The sequence below is a fragment of the Urtica dioica genome, chromosome 7 (assembly GCF_054948205.1).
Source record: "Urtica dioica subsp. dioica isolate 48M chromosome 7, U.dioica_male_clone48M_v1_H2, whole genome shotgun sequence".
Taxonomy (NCBI): domain Eukaryota; kingdom Viridiplantae; phylum Streptophyta; class Magnoliopsida; order Rosales; family Urticaceae; genus Urtica; species Urtica dioica.
The window spans coordinates 30,060,221-30,073,678 of record NC_142762.1 but is presented as its reverse complement, the minus strand read 5'-3'; the positions used below and the strand labels follow the sequence as shown (position 1 = coordinate 30,073,678).

The following is a 13,458-nucleotide window of genomic DNA, read 5'->3' as shown; positions in this document are numbered from 1 at the left end:
GGATACTAGTAAACAATTCAAGCCTTCATAATCTACGTTATGTTTTCCGCCTCAAGGATTTCTGGTTTCGGGCATTTTTGTTAGGTTTTCCATCAATTTTTTATATTCCATGACAACCGAAAACAACATTTCAATCAAGTACAACGAACGGAACTCCACAAATGAAGGCAACGTTACGTTTCTCACATCTCAGTGCATCACATGGATCATTAAAATATTAGCATGTAATATCACAAATGTCTGAAACTCGGAAGAAGGATCCAATATAAAATCATCGACGTTATTGATTGGGAGTGAAACGTTCATTACATACAAAAAAAAAAAAAAAAAAAAAAAACTGATGTGGTGAGCTAATGGAAGGAGTAGACAGAAGTTATTACAAGAATGAATGTCTATCTGAGTGTAAATTCCTAGAGTGTAGCTTCTTGATTGATGATATTTACATTGTCGTATATAACCAGCTCAGGTGCACAACGTTCTAAAGCGATTACAATAACGAATGTCACTCACTTTCCAATTTTTCTTATACTTTTTTTTTTTTTTTTTTGCTTGGTGACTTTAGTTGTCTCTCTACGCTGTTAATCACTCGCCTACACTCAAAAGATCAGATGAGAAATGGCAATGTGATAAAAGAACCCAAAAAAGAAGGAAAAAAAAAAAAAACATGTTAATTTTGGGTAGTATATCCTTTAGCCGGAATATCCTTTCTTATCATGCTTGCCAGAACAGCTCAAAATCGTTGCTGTACAAGGAACGGTCTTGGATCTCCAGATTTGCGACGTGCCAGTTGATGAGTTGAGATTGAAAAACTTTACACAAAACAAGTCCGGCCGGAAACAGCCACCATTCACCTTCATCCCTGTGATCACAACCACCAAACATTTTTCAACTTGTAGAGGAAATAGGTAATTCAGATTTCTAAATCAAATAAATAACTCACATGCTCCAAGGTTGAATACTGGAATGCTTTTTACTTGACGACTGAGTGCTGTAGTGAACATATCCACAGAGAAAAGCAACCAACTGGTGCAAAGATGACCATGTTTTTTGTTAGTCACTGATCCAGTTTATAAATTTAAGATGTTATCTCATTTATTTTCTGGGATTAGGACATAAATTGAAACGGTTCGAAGATAACGCAAACTTACAACATTAACCAAAGATGTCATGTTCCATACACCATAGACTCGCGCAAGGCCCGCGGAGCGTCTAGGCCCATGGCTGAACAGAGCATTGATTCCGGCGGGAAAAGGAAGAAGAATGCCAAGGGGTAAAACAAACAAAACCAGAAACACGTCCACCAGTGAAAATGAATACAACTGGAGAAACGCAAGCAACACTAAGCTAAAGTCTCCTAAAAGTAGCATCGAGATGACTAAGCCGACAAGATCCTGCAGTAAAAAAAAAAGAGACAGATAGAGAGAGATTTTAGATAAGAAGATAGCAGAGAGGGACACGTGGTAAAATGTTAGTAGTCTAATGAAGCGACAGATAATACCTGGTGCCCGACAGGCTTAGTGTTATGAAGAATAAAAGAGAGAAGATAAAACATATCTCTCTTCTCTTCTTGTGTCCGTAAATTGTTAGCATCTAATATCCCTCCATATGGTTTTTTCGGCCTTGTGTAGCTCTCTGTGTCCTCGAGGATTTGATTTAATGGAGTTTCTTCAGTCACGCGAGCAGACAAATTGTCTCTCACAATGCTCTTTGCGCTGCATGCAAGAGAAGATCAAAAGAACAGAATTCAATGCTTTTCCATTACAGTGAAATTAAAGACGTACAAGAAAAGATAGTCCTTGCCACCATCAATAGACCTGTTACCTTGGCTGTTGAATTGCTCCATCGGGACGTATTATGGATCCCCAATTGTTCTGTTCTTCAAGAGAGTATACCAAAACTCCATAATGACAATAACCCAAAGCCGTGGCTTGAAACCATGCCAAATCAACACGAATTCCGTGAACCTTCAAAGCAGGGTTGGCAAAAGTTTCAAGCCATCTAAGGACTGGTCGAAATGTTACTCTTAAGCGTCCCCTACGTACTAACCGCAACTGTGCATTGAGACCAGCCACAAGACGATACCATGTGGTAGGTGGGACGGACTACAAACAAGAGATGATAAATTTCATAAGCAACTAACATAAACAGATGTTGAGCTTTCTCACATAATGCATTCATTTAAGTGTGTAATCTGCAAATGATTTCTTTTTCCTATGGGAATAACATATAAGAATGGTTAAGCTCTTTCGTACTGTGTACACATTTAGGGAAGTAGCTATGGACCAAAACATATTTTAATTGGGTTAAAGCAATGATTAGAGTACCTGGCCCATAAGGCTTGTGACAACATTATCGCTGTGAACCGCAAACGGAGCCAAGAAACTTCCATCACCGCCAAATGGTAATGACATCGGAAATCTTTGATGTAAGGGTGGAGGGAGATCGCTTCTCTTTTCATCCCCACCTAGGAAGAAGTCTATATATGCTAGCATATGATCAGAAGTCGCAGCAACCTGAAGCAGATAAAAAATACAAGCTTACTGATTACCAAAAATTACTGGAAATGGTGAATGCATGATCCGTAACAAGGATAAGACACCATGCAATGTTTTAAAACCAATAGCAATTTTAACCTTGGAGTTGGAAAAATACCTTGATTCCTTCGTAGAGAGCACGGGATCGGCAAGATCTTAAGCAAGCATGGTCATATCCTGATCGAACGAATTCACGCAAACGTTGCAACTTCAATCTTCGCCGCCATTGCTGCCATGACCATGCCAGAGGATACACCAAAACAGAGAGAATACTGTACGCAGCTCCTTCCCACCATTGGTAAGTAGCTATTGCATTGATCTCATCAACAAACGCATTGAATGCAGCATCATATCTGCCAACTCCAACAAGTTAGCGGAACATCGAATATGCTGAACTTTGTACATAATAAACTTTGAGAAAGAACGATATAAATTATGAGGTAGGCATGATATAATAAGATATCACCCATGAAAATTCCATAGCACGGCTATTGTTCTAATCAATCCACAAAACAGACAACTTACACAATATCTTTTATTTGCTCTGGAGGAGAATGGGGAAGCTGCCATGGATCACTGAAAGTATTAGGACCCATGAAGTACATCCTATGCACGTGGGTCTGGGATTCTTCAACTCTGTTTGTTTCTAAAACCTGAAAAGAGACTCCGATCCATGAATTTCTAAAGCAGGGAAGGGGCGAAAAATAGAGAAAGAGAAGAGATCTAAAGATAGAATTCTTTAAACAAATTAAAAAGGGGAAACCATAAGTCAATAAAATGCAAGAGACAACAAAGTTATTGTGCTAGTTCAACATTGCTATGCTTTTAAATAAGTGACTTTGCTAAAGGAAAAAAGCCCCCCATTCAAATATTTGAACAAGTCAGAAAAGATTTGAACAAACCGAGGAACACCCCCAATGTAAATTAATATAGAAATTTTGAGAAAAACCTCATTGAGCGACTCGAGGAATGGAAATGAGTGGTCTATTTGAGAGCCATGCTGAGTGGGAGCCGGACCTGGCGACTCGTCAACACCAACAAATTTCATGCGTGCAACACTAAGCACCAGAGCCAGAAGAATTAAAAGCGCTATAAGAAGAAGACCAAATAACCACGGCCCGCCGAAAGTGTAAATCAACTCTTCAAGAGCCGTGTAACAGTGTGGCATGTGGTATCTGTCTGAAACACATTTGTATGGGCAAGGAGTCTCGGCAACACCACCTGTTTACATAAGAGCAAATAAATTTCACTACCTTTCTGGATGGGAAGAATTCATGAAATTATTTGTGGGCACATAGCATGTGCATATGCAAGAAGCTATAAAGGATGATAAAGTAACCTAAGAAAACACAAATTTGTATTTAGAAACATTTCAAATATTCAAAATACCAATTAACAAAGGATGAGAAAAAAAACATCAACATTTCAAATACTCAAAATACTCTAGAGCAATCAATTTCTAAGTCCTCCCCATAAGCATATACATCCTAGGGTTAATTACCTCGAACAGAAATATAAGCGGCACGATTAGGAAGCTCTCGACCAGGGCATCGATGACAAAGAGCTTTATTTGATCCACTAACATTCTTATAAGTACCAACCGGACATTCCTGAAATGAATCCAAAAGGGTATGCAACTCAACAGCAAGAATTTTCAGAGGGAAAAATACATTGAGAGAGAGAGAGAGAGAAAGGAATGAGACTCCTCGGGACATGACAATGCAAAATACATTTGTTCCTTGAAACATAAATGTGCAAAATCATACCTCACAAAACGTTCCATAGAGCCCCCTAGGACAATCTCTTCCAGTCATTGTGCCATTATCCCCAGAGCCACCCTGACCTCCACCAACCCCTCCCCTACAGTAGTAATAAATGAAGATGCCAAAAATCTATCAGAAGACCATATTGAATATTTCTTATTCCAAGCGCATAAATAGCATGTTTAGATAACAAGACTTACAAAAGAAAATAACATAGAATATTTCTTAAAGCTTTTCCACCGCAACAGGATAAAGTATCTTATGATAATAAACCAGATAGCTTGGCAAACATCGCCAGTGAAAGCATTAAGTTCACCAGCTTTTGAAATATACTGGAGATATTTACTCTGCATACAGTGTCACATTAAGTCAGGACCAAGAGAATCAGATACAAACCTCGCATAAATGTTTCCTTTTACACTTGCAATGGGCTGGTACACATCTCCTGTCGGAATGTCTGACCAGTGAAAGTGGATTCTTCCACCACCACCACCACCAGAACCTACAGGACTTCCGAACCCGCCAACACTAGAGAGAGTAGCAGCATCTCCAACAACCATTGTATGCAAAAACATGAGTATAGTTCCACCAGACCCACCACCTGGATCTCCACTTGGACCATCTATAGCAGCATATTTCCTTCCTCGGCTAGTTCCTTCAGCACCCTCTCCATCAGCTGTAACTGATCCTTCAATTGACAAGGCCGACAATGGATGCTCCAGTGAACCCATTACTGCATGAGTAGCGTGAATGCATCAAATAGGGACGTGAAACTTTCAACTATCAAACATGTGATATCTTCAAATGAAGAAAGCACAAAAGTCAGCTAGTTGTTATGAGTTATGTATTCAGAGCTTATAAACTTAAAAATGAGAAAATGGTTTTTAATATTCAGAAGCAAATCCGGGTAACTATAGAAACCCCTGGATCTCCTCAGCCCAATCCCAGATTAAAATATTTAACACGCACTCGCACAATCTACCTGAAGGTATACTAAAGATCCTAACTAATTATGATATCAATAGTCAGATAGGTGGATATTAGCCTATTAATTACAACACTCTTAATTAAGATGAAGATAGAAAGAACTCCTCAAGCAGCAGTCACATGAGTCTTCTCCTTCTCCTCCTCTATATCTTTCCCGTCCTTGAGCTTTTTCCTTTGATAAATAAAACATATAACCAGCCCTAATCACTAACCTACCTAAGAAATTTGAGAAGTGCAAGTGATTCACCCTGATTTCTACTCGCATGCATGAACTGAAGAGAAATGATTGCTATATTGCTGCCAATAAGGGGGAAAAGGAGACCAGATAAATGTTCACTGGAAGAAGATCAACTTATTTACCTATGATACCACCACCTGCAGAAGAACCCACTGCACTTCCATTTCCACTTCCACTGCCAAGTTCACATGGCAAACCGGCATTCCCATATGAGACACCACCCATAACACAACTGCTATTGTAACATCCAGGGCCACCTCTACCTCCATGTCCACCACCACTCCAAATACCGTTTTCCAAAACATTTGCTCTGCCAATACCCCCGGTGCATCCTGTTCATACACAACATTGTAATTCTACTCGATGAGGAAGCATACAGGAAAGCATTTCAAATTCTGCTCCTTCCACTTTCATTCGGCCAGAAAATTGATCATAACTGGAAAAACAAGGATGATTCAAATTTCTCTCGTAAAAAGAAGAAAAATTACCCATTCCTGTTGCACTTATTCGCCCAGAAGATTGGACAACAATGGTTCTTGCCCTGTGAAAGTGGACAACAGATCCTTTGACGAGGCCTTCAACAGTTATATCCTCCACTCGGCAGATCTGAGAAGCATAAAAATAAATGTCAAGCGTATCTATGTAGGAAAATCTTCAAACTCCCAACAGCATAACTTGATAGTAACCTGAAGTGTGAAGGAAAGTGATGAGTTCACGTTGCAATCTTCGGGTGGATGAATTAATTCAACTGGACAGTCTTCACTTTCACAGTATAATTTTGGTGTCCTGAAAATTTGAAGAGAGAATCTTAAGCACCGAGCTGGTATGCAAATAAGGCAAAATCCATTGTATCATATCATCTAGCGCACAAATTAAAACAGGGTTAAATAAAGTCATTCTTTAACCATTGGCAAGACAACAAAAGTCAAACTCACACAGAATCAGCAGAGGCATTTGCCAATGGACCACGCAGAACGGATCCAGGCCCAAGCTTCGAGAACACAAGAAAAACAAAGTTTATCAAACATGCTTAGCATGAAAGAATAAGAGTATTCTCTCTGATCTATTCACTTGTCACAGCTCAAAACACAGTAGCGGAAAAGAAAAAAGATGGTAGGACACACATTATTTTGCAGCCACATTCTGAAAGATGTTTATGTACGAATTTGCAACTTACAAGTTACTAGTAAAAATTGAGCCATGAATTGTTAATTATTATGGATGCAGATCATAATTCGTATGTGCCAATTCATTTATGTGAGAAGTCTTATGTTGTGTCTCTATTTAGGCTTAAGTAAAAAAAATTGAATTTGCATCTTACATGAATACTGTAAAAAAGTGATAGAACCAGACGCTGTGCTTCAATCAAATCTCCTGGTCCTGACAAATTCAGAAGACCTTGTCCATGAACTCCAAGATTTGCATTGGAGTGTATGACAGATGATTCCTGCCATGCAACAAGTTGGCAAGGTAAATACCAGTAAATTCCACATCGATGAAACCAATACCAGTAAACTCTACAAAGTAACAGGTATTTACCTTAAGAACAACTAAATTACTAGCCTCAAGTAAGGAAGTCTCAACACTTGCATCTCCACCTACGTCGATGAGCATTCTGGAATTCCACATCAAGAACATTTTCACAGACATACGCAATGCTCCATATACCTGATTAGGAAACAGATGTTTGTAATTTAAAATGACCCATTAATTGGCGTAAAGATTCAAAAGTGTAGTGGGCAGCGAAAACATAATTGCAGCCTGACTGTTTAGATATCATAGGGGTTCTTAAATTTATACTATATACATAGAACTATCAAATTTTAAATACCTTGATCACAGAGTCACTCATCAGCAATTCCTCTGCTAACAACTCAAACTCTGAAGAAGCAAAATGTTGGAGCCCAAAGCTCAGCACCCCATGACTTAAGAGACTGATTTGGCCTTGTACCTGTATAATAAATGTAAGAAGAGACTGATCTGACTTTGAAGTCTGAGCTATTTAATTCTATATACGCCTGAATAACAAGCAGGCACATCATGAACGAGTTGGAATGACATACAAGAATGAGTTTTACGGGTAAAATACCTTTTTAACAATAACGCTGATAATTTTTTATGTTTTTAGAACATATATTCTTTATGCTTGAAACAGATATTTGTGTAACATATTTATAACCGGTAAATTTAGAAGCATTATAAAGTTTCACATCAGTTCTGTGACAAATAAGATTAATCTTTCATCCCGATTAAGACCGGATTACAGAGACAGATACTAATGCACATGACAGTGGGTAAAGCAATAAAAATGTTATACATTCCTACTTGCGTATAGTGACCAGTATAATCAACATAATGGAGTTTCTAAATAAAAGTATATAAAAGAAAAAGGATTTACGAACCTGGACTCGACTCCAAAGCAATGGTACAGTGGCCCTGGCACAGTTTCGAACGTAAACATTTGTCCATAGAGGCTGATTAGGGAAGTCTAAAAGGAGTGTCTCTGTATCTGTTGACTTGTTAAAATTGTTAACGATGAGGCTCCGGGGAACAGCATCATACAAAGTCCCTGCAGCACCGGCATTTTTTGGACAGATACGACTACTTCCTCCTGGAAATTAACTCAGTTAGCATAGAATATCTTGCCTATTTTTTTGCTATTTCAACTAGAGCCCAGCACCACCAAATCCTTTAAACCTCTTGCCAACTTCCTCATATATACAAGATACACCATTGTCCAATCACCAATAACATACAATCTAAAAATTGTCCACGTAGATATATCTCATCATAAAGGCATAAGGAAACCACAGCCGAGTATATCTATCACCATTTATCTAAGGGCTGCCTATAAGCAGTTTACACATTACAAGCTTTATCTAAGGGCTGCCTATAAGCAGTTTACACATTACAAGCTTCTATCACGACGTAGCAATTGCCAGGTCATCACAACTTCTAAATGAAAAGTAAACAAAAAGAAAATATAATTAAACTGCAGAAAAAGTTGGAGAAACTTGTGTTTCTTCTTCTATAAGAAAGAAGATTTCACCTATGAACTTTCAAATAAGCAAAACTGTATTATTAAATAGTCACACGAGAGATTAAAAGCTTTTCCCGGAACTTAAAGATAGAATTGATAGTATAGCTATTATTTGGGTTCCAAAAACTAAGTTGCTTCAAAGATCTATCAGACATGAGGAAGGCTAACCATGCACGAAAATTCCTGGCTCATCGTGCCTGCTAAAGACATCAACAGACACTCTTCCTCCACCACCACCAGCATAACCATCACCTCCACATGCACTTATCCTACCACTACCCGTCCTGCATTTATGAACAAAAATCGCTATATTAAGCAAACAATTAAATTTCATAATTCCATCTCCATAACATGAATCGAATTCCAAACGCAAAATATATGGCTTATGAATACAAGATGTGCAGTGTCTTTGTTATGTAGGAGAAGATTTCATCTGTAAACATAATGCAAATAGAAGGATCCAGCAAACATGTCCCATTAGGTAATATGCAGTTTTGGTAAACAAGAATAACATTGTTTTTCAGGTTGTCCATAGGTTAAATAGACGGCTTAAAGCTGAGAGGATCTAGCAATCACGGTGACATACCACCCTTAGCATATGCCAGTAAAGCCTACCAGCTACAACTCTGAAACACTGTCTTATCTTTTGAAGGTTGGGGGATCAGAATGTGTTAGCACATGGAATCTCAGGCTCAAATCGTAACGATTCAATATTTTTCATGAAACTTAACATAACTTGTCCGAAAGATCCGGATTCTAATCTAAATAAATAAAATAAAATAACATAAAAACACAGATTATGGTGAGCAAAGATGGTGATAGCTCACGAAAGAAGAAATAAAAACGCTAGCAAACAAGGCTTGGAATCTAGAAGCAAAAGGAAAATTAAACTATTTCGGAGGCAAACAATCTATTCATTTATCCGGTCTTAGTCAATTTTAAAGCACACTTATCAGACATTCCAAGCAAAACTCATAAATAATCACAAAAGAAAAGAAAAATAAGGTAAAAGTGAGATTACATTTTGTACGCCTTGATATAGATGCTACCGCCGGAGCCGCCGCCGCCCAAGGTCCCACCGTCCCCTCCATCCGCCAGAACACCTCCGTCGAGCTCAAGCAAATTAGAGATAACCAGCTTGAGTCTCCCACCGCCGGCCCCACCATAGTCGACCTCCTTACTGGTGGACCCCCCGCGGCTGCCGTGGCTCGCAGGCTTCTGCAGCGTCGACCAAGCGTAGGCGTCTCCACCCCAAACGTCCTGCGGGAGCTTCTTTGTGTCCACGAGGCAGCAAGCGCCGCGTCCTCCGTGGCCCCCGCCCGCGCCGCCGACCCCCTGCGGCGAGCCGCTCGTCTGCGGCGGCGGATCGCCGGCCAGAGCAGACGCGTTCACAACAGAGCCGGAAAGGAAGCTTGCGGCCGCGGCCTCGAGCTCGAAGCCGCCGGCCAAGACAGAGGACGAGTTTCCTAAGCTAAAGTTACCAGTAATGTTAATGGCCAGAGAGCATCCAGGAGTAACGCAACGAAAACTCACCCCGGGAAGAATGTAAAAATTTCCCTTCCCTTGTATGTACACATCGCCGGTGAGGTTCAAATCGCTCGCAATCTGACAGGTGGAGTCCAGAGAGCCGATTCCTCCGAGGTCATCCGTGCACGAGACCGAAGGCGGCCGGGGCGGTGGTGGCGGTGGAGCCGGCGGCGAGTAGTCCTGCCGGAAGAGGCTCCAAGCGTCCTCTTCCGACAGGAGCGGAGAATCGTCGCTTGTCACGGAAAAACCTTCCCGATTCTCGCCTAACGAGAAGCGAGGACCGAAGAAAAGAAAGAGGACGACAATGGTGAATAGGAGAGAGCAAGTGAAGAAGTATCGAACCCGAGCCATCCAACGTCGCAGAGTGAGTCAGTCATTTAGATTGATCAACTTAATCGGATTCGGAACCCTAGACCACCGAACGAAAAAACCGCCATTGGAGACCGAGATTCGAGAGCGTATAATCGACTTGTTTGGAATTGAAATGGCTCTGAAAACCCTAGAAATCGCCAGAAATACACAGTGAAGATGAAGATGAAAACGAAGAAGAAAAGCTTTATTAACTTTTTGGGTTGAGCCTTGGAGGTTAACTATATTATCAAGCGCAACCTGATCCACCGTTAGCTCGAGATTTGATTGGCTAAGTTGCGAGTCTCGTCATAGATGTTGACTTAAGGTCGTGTCGGCTGTGAGTGCACGTAGAAATGAGCGCTGGTGATTACAGCTCTCCCGATGGAATTTACGCTCCGGCAGAAGAATTCTCTTAAGACAGTTTTGGCTAATTAGTGAAAGTGGGAAAATAAATATGAGAAAATGAGAAAAAGACAATGAAAATGACGACGAAAAAGACCAAACGACACCGTATATTACCGACAGCATAATTTGATCATACGACACCGTATAATAGAAAAAGTTTTATTAATTTGATTGAGATTCAAATATAAAATATAGAATCATTTATCAATAAATTAGTTAATGAGGGTTAAAGGTGAATCAACTTATAATCAGCGATTAAATGAGTAAAAATCAGTAGAAACGTGGGAGTTTTATGAATATTAAAGTAGAAAATCATAGATTGATCACCAAATAAATGACATACACGTTGCTCTTTTTCTTCAAACACGAAAGGCATATGCAATATTTTATATAAAATATTATTATTTTACCTTTACAAAGGATAACACATTATTTTTTTTAGCTTACAAATCCAATATTTTACTCTTTTAGCAATATCATCTCTGATAACTCTTTAGATATATATATATATATATATATATATATATATATATATATATCATATAGCATTATTTCACTAGTTAAACACACAAAGTACACTAAAAATTATTTAAACTTCAATCAACACTAGTAATGAGATTTTCTAAAAAGCTGAAAATTAAAAAAAAAATATATACAAATTAACTCATGTGAAACGTTGGAATTGCAAACTCGCCAACGTTTCAAAAAAATAATGATTTGCTTATGACTTTATTATTATATATTAAGATCTCATTTATTATATATTTCTCTCTCCAATAGGTACATTAAAAATATTTTTATTCTCTCTCTCTCTCTCTCTCTCTCTCTCTCTCTCTCTCTCTCTCTGCAACAATGTCGGATCTACCATAGGTCGGGACGGGCCATAGACGAGAACTACATCGAAAAAATCAGAAGGGCGGCCGTCGCCTATGGCTCCAAGGTCATCCATGGCGTCTCCGTCATAGAGTTTGAGGAGTCTACCACCGAGGAGACCATTGTCTCCATTCATCGCAAGGGAACGAACCTTTGGCTTTGACTCGTTTCGTCTTCTTTCTCGTCCTTTAAATTCGGTGCAGTTTCAAAACCTTACTCCATCAATAAAATGAGAGTTTTTGTACAATCTTACGATTCAATTCTAATTCGCTAGTCCTCCACTACGAAGTCAGATCCATGATCTGAACGGGTCTCTCAAACCTCTTCAGTTCAATTGCATCGCCTCCTCGTCGTTTGAGGCTGAGACCCATCAAAGCCTATCAAACCTCGAGTGGGCATACATCATTCTTTCTCTCTCTTTGCAACTTTCCTAGATTCGGATTCACGTGTGTATTTCAATTGGAATTGGAATTTGAATCGGACCGTATATTTGTATATATTCAATCGGATTGGTATTTTTGTGTTTATTTGTATTAATGTCTAAGTAAATATGTGTTAATATCATATATTTCATTTTATTTGTCGAATATATTGTTTTAAGCAAACTACGAAGAGTTTGTTCATGCAAATCTACATTTGTCTCTTCGTAAGTTGTTTAGTTTGTTTATGGACTAAAAGACTAAGGTTTTATCATAAAGCTTCAAACAAACAAAGAAAGAATGAATGAACGTTTCAACTTTATTATTGAATGAATAGGCAATTACAAGCAAGAGTCTTCATGAGACTTTATTACATCAAATGTACAAAATAAAGACTACAACTCTTCTTGTGGGCATTATTGACAACAGCGAGGCTTCAGACCGGCGCAACGCGCCAAGGGGAAGCGCGTCACGCCTCGTGATAGACTTGGCCGTGTGAGTAGCTGAAGGGTGCAGCGCGCCGCACTGCATGTCGAGAGGCGGTGCGCAGCTTGTTTCGCCAATTGATGACAGTAAATTTAGATTTATTTGTGTTTATTTATTGATTAGTCTTGATTCGTTCAGTGTTAATTCTTGTTAATTTCAGTTTATTTGCGTTTATTTATTAATTTGCATGGATTCGTTAAGTGTTAGTTCATGTTAATTTCGGTTTAGTTGCATTTTATGGAGTCATTTCTTCGAGCTGAGCAGGCCGAGGTGGAGGCGGTGAAAGTGAGGGATGCTCTGTGTCTCTGATCAGAATCGGTTGTTCGAAATGGATGACAAGTTGACTCGGCGATGAAGATGGACGGTGAAGATCTTGTAATATTTTTACGGAATTTTTTAATATATTAATGGAAGAGTTATTTATTGTAATGTTTTTAATTTATTTATTATCGTTAATTAATTTATATTTGGTAAAATGAAAGGTATTTTTGTCTGATTAAGTTGATTAATGTGGTTTGTTGGCTATTTTGCAAAATAATCAAACATTGACTATTTTGACAAATCCCAAAATTAAATTTATATCCTCATATAATAGACTCATACCGAGGTGTTTAATAAATAACACTAAATAATAGTTTATTTAAATAAAAAAAAATAAAAAAAATCAATATAACTATATTGTTATAGCATCTCTCTATCATGAAAAAAAGATACTCTCACTCATAAATTATATCAAATGCTTGAGTAAACAAGTTGTGCCCATAAAATCAAAACTCAGGCCGAATGATTAATTTCTACCTACAAAAAAGAAATTCACAAGTCTTGCCTACAAAGT

The 13,458-nt window shown here is 38.7% G+C and overlaps 1 protein-coding gene across 1 annotated transcript; it reads right to left on the bottom strand.

Moving 5' to 3' along the window:
* Positions 1 to 517: 517 nt before the first annotated feature.
* On the bottom strand, positions 518 to 10,635 carry LOC149390729 (ephrin type-B receptor). The gene is made up of 22 exons (XM_089618917.1): positions 9,584 to 10,635; positions 8,731 to 8,846; positions 7,925 to 8,133; positions 7,354 to 7,473; positions 7,062 to 7,190; positions 6,844 to 6,969; positions 6,458 to 6,513; positions 6,209 to 6,308; positions 6,011 to 6,128; positions 5,645 to 5,854; positions 4,694 to 5,030; positions 4,301 to 4,394; positions 4,036 to 4,144; positions 3,484 to 3,755; positions 3,060 to 3,187; positions 2,653 to 2,887; positions 2,325 to 2,513; positions 1,822 to 2,102; positions 1,499 to 1,712; positions 1,149 to 1,391; positions 941 to 1,023; positions 518 to 859 (listed from the first exon to the last, which is right to left on the bottom strand). Exons 1-22 carry the CDS (start codon positions 10,438 to 10,440, stop codon positions 712 to 714), a joined length of 4,374 nt encoding a protein of 1,457 aa, XP_089475043.1. The 5' UTR covers positions 10,441 to 10,635; the 3' UTR covers positions 518 to 711.
* Positions 10,636 to 13,458: the final 2,823 nt, after the last annotated feature.

Excerpts from the sequence above, each read along its gene's own strand:
- LOC149390729 (XM_089618917.1), bottom strand. The coding sequence starts at position 10,440 with ATGGCTCGGGTTCGATACTTCTTCACTTGCTCTCTCCTATTCACCATT. Across the intron at positions 7,191-7,353 it reads TGAGTGACTCTGTGATCAAG|GTATATGGAGCATTGCGTAT; the intron begins GTATTTAAAATT and ends TTTCCTAATCAG. Across the intron at positions 3,188-3,483 it reads TCCTCGAGTCGCTCAATGAG|GTTTTAGAAACAAACAGAGT; the intron begins GTTTTTCTCAAA and ends GTCTCTTTTCAG.